The 4,755-nt window shown below is 46.6% G+C and overlaps 1 protein-coding gene across 2 annotated transcripts; it reads right to left on the bottom strand.

The window, feature by feature from the left end:
• Positions 1-1,318: 1,318 nt before the first annotated feature.
• Positions 1,319-4,100, bottom strand: LOC112617371 (protein FAM47A-like). 2 transcript variants are annotated; one of them, XM_025374139.1, is made up of 5 exons: positions 3,300-4,100; positions 2,777-2,990; positions 2,347-2,626; positions 2,232-2,307; positions 1,319-2,126 (listed from the first exon to the last, which is right to left on the bottom strand). In XM_025374139.1, exons 1-5 carry the CDS (start codon positions 4,026-4,028, stop codon positions 1,473-1,475), a joined length of 1,953 nt encoding a protein of 650 aa, XP_025229924.1. In that variant the 5' UTR covers positions 4,029-4,100; the 3' UTR covers positions 1,319-1,472. The 2 variants fall into 2 exon arrangements, with proteins under 2 accessions (XP_025229924.1, XP_025229923.1); XM_025374138.1 differs by having other exon boundaries at positions 1,319-2,816; positions 2,958-3,030; positions 3,103-4,100.
• Positions 4,101-4,755: the final 655 nt, after the last annotated feature.

Here is a 4,755-nt window from a genome sequence, read left to right as displayed (position 1 = left end):
TTGGAAATTGTTCCAGAAAGAATAAGACATAGTGGTGATATGAACCATGAACCTAAGTTTGTGATGATGAATTTGAAGAGAAATTCTAGGCCTTGCCTTAGAAAACAACATAAAAATCTTAGTTCTTCAGGAACACAATGCCCACAGACAAACTTCACCAGAAACAGAATTTGCACATAGGCAGATGTATATATCACTGCTCACTTAGATGAAATATATGCATATGCTTCCATTTACAGATGGCCTCTTTCATCACTGAAAGAAAAAGTGCACTTCAGAGCTACACTACAAATATATTTAGATACAAATTTACCTCCACCAGACAGTGTTACATGTTATTTTTGAAAGGTAAATAAGTTACTTGATTTATTATTTTAAACTTATGAGTGTATTTTTAATTGCTATTCATGAAATGAAAATTATTTGAACTTGAACAGATATGTAAGGATATTTGATGTTGCTTAGTAGCATTTCTCAAACAGATCCTATTTTGCACATGAGATTTGCTAGGGAGTTGAAGCTACCTCCTATTCCGTACCTGTTTATATGATTTGGTAATAGTCTTTTGTTGTGAAGGTTTATGAACATGGTGAAATACATACATTCTATTGAGAGATATGATAAAATGGCATAACTCAAGTTTCAACTATGATTTTGATAAGTAGTTTTCAAACTTGTTTTGGGGATTTTATGGAATCCCAAAGGGAAAGATAACAATTTTACTATTAAAAAGTGTTAACGTTATTTTGCCTATAGACTCTAATTATTGGTTAGCAAAATAATTGTTATAATTATTTCATTCAATTTTAATATAATAAGAGTTATATAATTCTTCTTTTACTCAGCATTTTTTTTTCTTTTTTCTTTTTGAGACAGGGTCTTGCTCTGTCGCCCAGACTGGAGTGCAGTGGCAGGATTACAGCTTACTGCAGTCTCCACCTCCTGGGCTGAAGCCATCCTCCCACCTCAGCCCCCCCAGGTAGCTGGGACTACAAAGTGCATGCCACCACACCTGGCTAATTTTTGGATTTTTTATAGAGACTAGGTTTCACCATGTTTCCCAGGCTGGTCTTGAACTCCTGGGCTCAAGCAATCCACCCACCTGGGCCTCCCAAAGCGGGGAGAGTTACAGGCATGAGCAAATGTGCCTGACCCTATTTCTCTGTTAAGGAATAATTCTAATAATAATAATTTCTGGTTTATGTATTTTTACAAATAATTGACATGATGATGTAATATTCACAATGCTTCAACAATGTGAAAAAGTATATACGAATATTAATCACATAATTGATAAAATATGTGAAATAATGAAGCCAAAGCAGGTCATTAAGAAATATTTATAAACATTATGTATTGAAGTTACAGATGTTGCCAAAGTTGTACATCCACGGGGCCAGTCATCATAAATTCTGATTGATGTTTAAAATGAGAGCAAGAAATACCCAATTAAGTAGTAAATTGAAAACCACCTAATCTTCTTCCGATGCTTCTGCGATTTCTTTGTACTTGTAAAATCTTATTGCACGTTGAATGGGAGTCTTAACAGAGTCATAAGTCCATCCCTTCCTGGCAAACAGTCTTTCAAGGATGCCAGGCATTTCGTAGCCCTTGCTTAGAATGAAATCCTTAAAGGCAATTGGTCCATAAAGTTCGTCAAGAACGTCAGGTTCATTAGGCTTTTCAAGCAAGAGCTTGGGGTCAATCAAAGGTTCATCACTTCTTAGCTTTTTCCACAACTTAGGCTTGAGGTACCATGCTCCATACTTCATCTTCACACGCTGTGCGGTATAAGAATTCGATGGCGTGTGGAGTTTCCTGCCCCAGTATTTTTCCTGTGAGAAGAATTTGTCCTCATCCTTTTCATCTAGCTCCATGCTGTACTTCAGCTCTGAGGAACACTCTTTTACCTTCTTAAGCTTTTGGTCGTAATAGGTTGCTCTGTACTTGGGGGTAAAGTCAAACAGATTCCTGATGGATTCTTCATCAGCTCCCAGGTCTGCAGCCCACTTGAAGAATTCACGGAGTTTTTCTGATGTGTATCTATATTGAAGAGAGTCAGAAACGCACTCTGTTGTGTTTGGTGTATCTTCGTGAAACAGTTCTTTTATGTAGGACGCTCGAATCTTGGGAGGCTCCGAGAACTGATGGGACACTGGAGCTTTGGGAGGCTCCGCGCGGAGACTGGACACCCGACGAGTCTTGGGAAGCTCCGGGCGGAGACTGGATACCCGATGAGTCTTGGGAGGCTCCGGGAGGAGACTGGACACCCTACGAGTCTTGGGAGGCTCTGGACGGAGACTGGACCTCCGACGAATCTTGGGAGGATCCGAGCGGAGACTGGACGCCCGACGTGTCTTGGGAGGTTCCGGGTGGAGATGGGACACCTGAGTCTCCGGAGGCTGCAAGCAGGGTTCCCCACAAGGGAATTTATCAGGCTCGGTGGGTTCCTCGGTTTTCTTCACCCGGGCCTCACAACGAGCCCATACGTCCTTCAGCGTCCTCCCAGAATCCAGCACTTTCAGCATGTATAGTAGGAGATTGGACACCTGACTAGTGTCGGGAGGTTCTGGGCGGAGATGGGACGCTCCAGTCTTGGGAGGCACTGACTGGAGATGAGACACTTCAGTCTTGGGAGGCTCCTGGTGGAGATGGGACCCTCCAGTCTCGGAAGGCTCCGAGTGGAGACTGGACCCCCGACGAGTCTTGGGAGGCGCTAGGCGGAGATGGGACACTCCAGTCTCAGAAGGGTCCGAGTGGAGACTGGACCCCCGACGAGTCTTGGGAGGCTCTAGGCGGAGATGGGACACTCCAGTCTCCAGAGGCTCTGGGCGGAGATGAGATACGCGAGTGTCGGGAGGCTCCGGGCAGAGGTGGGACACTCCAGTCTCTGGAGGCTCACGGCAGAGAATGGACACCCGACGAGTCTTGAGAGGCTCTTGGTAGAGATGGGACACTCCAGTCTCAGGAGGCTCTGGCCGGAGACTGGACTCCAGAGTCTTGGGAGGCTCCTGGCGGAGATGGGACACTCTAGTGTCGGAAGGCTTCAGGGGAAGACTGGACACCCTAGTCTTGGGAGGCTCTGGGCGGAGACTGGACAACGGAGTCTCGAAAGGCCACGGGCAGAATTCCCCACAAGGGTATTTACCAGGCTCTGTGTGTTCGTTGGTTGTCTTCTCCCGGCCCTCACAACGAGCCCGTGCGTCTTCCAGCTTCCTCTCAGAATCCAGTTTCAGTAGCTGTCGTAGGAGACTGGACACCCGACGAGTGTTGGGATGTTCCGGGCCGAGATGGGACACTCCAGTCTCGGGAGGCTCTGGGCGGAGACTGGACACCGGAGTCTTGGGAGGCTCCGGGCGGGGATGGGACACTCCAGACTCGGGAGGCTCCGGGTCGAGACTGGACACCGGAGTCTTGGGAGGCTCCGGGTGGAGATGGGACACCGGAGTCTCGGGAGGCTTTGGGCAGAGTTCCCCACAGGGGTATTTACCAGGCTCTGTGGGTACCTCGGTTGTTTTCTCCCGGGCCTCACAACGAGCCCAAACATCCTCCAGCTTCCTCTCAGGATCCAGCAGTTTCAGCACCTGTAGTAGGAGATCTGGAGGCATATCTTCTCCCAGACTGGGGTACATGGCCAAGGGATGCTTGGCCGTCAGCTGGGCTTCCACTTCCTCTACGAACTTCTTCCGTGCTAGCTGGGCTGGAGAGAGCTTAGAAAATAGGGCCGCTTTCTTGAGCAACTTTTTCTGCCCGCTTTTGGGGTCAGTTTGGGGACCTCTGCGACAGATTTTGGGGAGTAAAAACTCGTCACGGCGACAAACGAGCGTATCTTCAGGAGACGGACAGCCGTAGCGGAAGTCGTCCATGCCCTCAGTCACGAATACCCAGTTCTGGGTGTCCATGGGCGGGGACCTCAGACGCCTGTACTTGCGCTTCGCGAAGCACTTGGAAGGCGGTTTGTCACAGTACCAGGGCTTGAAGTCCATGCCCGGGGACTTTGGCCGGTCCTGCGGCCTCTGGTCCCCCATGGTGGCCCTCGCTGGGGTGCCACCTCTCCAGTTTCCGCGGCTCCTGATCCCTGCCGCTCTAGTCTCTAGGAGACCGCCAGCCACTCGCAGCCCAGGTTCCTTCCTGGAGGCGGGGCAGCGCTGACGCCACCTGCGCAGCCTGGATTCTAACAGGTGTGTAGTGGAATCTCATTCTGGGTTTCATTTGTGTGTCCTAATGACTACTGGTATTGAACATCTCTATATTTGCTTATTTGCCATCCTTATCTCTCCTCGGTTGAAGTTTCTGTGGATTTTTTCCCCCGTTTTTAAATTGTGTTGCTGGATGTCATATTTAGTTTTGAGAATCCTTGCTGTGTTCTAGATGTAAACAGGTTATCAGATATATGATTTGCAAATTTTTCACTTCATCCTTGGCTTTTCCCTTTCATTGTCTTAACAGTATCAAAGAGAAGTTTTTTTTAATTTGATGAAGTCCAATGTATCAATTTGTTCTTTTCTGGATTGTGCTTCTTTTGATGTATCTATGAAAACTTGGCCTATCCAAAGGACAAGGTTTTAATTTTTGTAAACAGCACAATATATAAATCAAAGTTTTTTTTTTTCTTTTTTAAATTTATTTATTATTATTATACTTTAAGTTGTAGGGTACATGTGCATAACGTGCAGGTTTGTTACATATGTATACTTGTGCCATGTTGGTGTGCTGCACCCATCAACTCGTCATTTACATCAAGTATAACTCCCA

The sequence above is a fragment of the Theropithecus gelada genome, unplaced genomic scaffold, assembly GCF_003255815.1.
Source record: "Theropithecus gelada isolate Dixy unplaced genomic scaffold, Tgel_1.0 HiC_scaffold_1610, whole genome shotgun sequence".
In the NCBI taxonomy this organism is placed as follows: domain Eukaryota; kingdom Metazoa; phylum Chordata; class Mammalia; order Primates; family Cercopithecidae; genus Theropithecus; species Theropithecus gelada.
The sequence above is the reverse complement of the archived record's forward strand: the minus strand, read 5'-3'. Positions and strand labels throughout refer to the sequence as shown.

Excerpts from the sequence above, each read along its gene's own strand:
- LOC112617371 (XM_025374138.1), bottom strand. The coding sequence starts at position 4,028 with ATGGGGGACCAGAGGCCGCAGGACCGGCCAAAGTCCCCGGGCATGGAC. Across the intron at positions 3,031-3,102 it reads CCGTGGCCTTTCGAGACTCC|AGTGTCCCATCTCCGCCAGG; the intron begins GTTGTCCAGTCT and ends TTCCGACACTAG. Across the intron at positions 2,817-2,957 it reads CAGAGCCTCCTGAGACTGGA|ACTGGAGTGTCCCATCTCCG; the intron begins GTGTCCCATCTC and ends GAGCCTCTGGAG.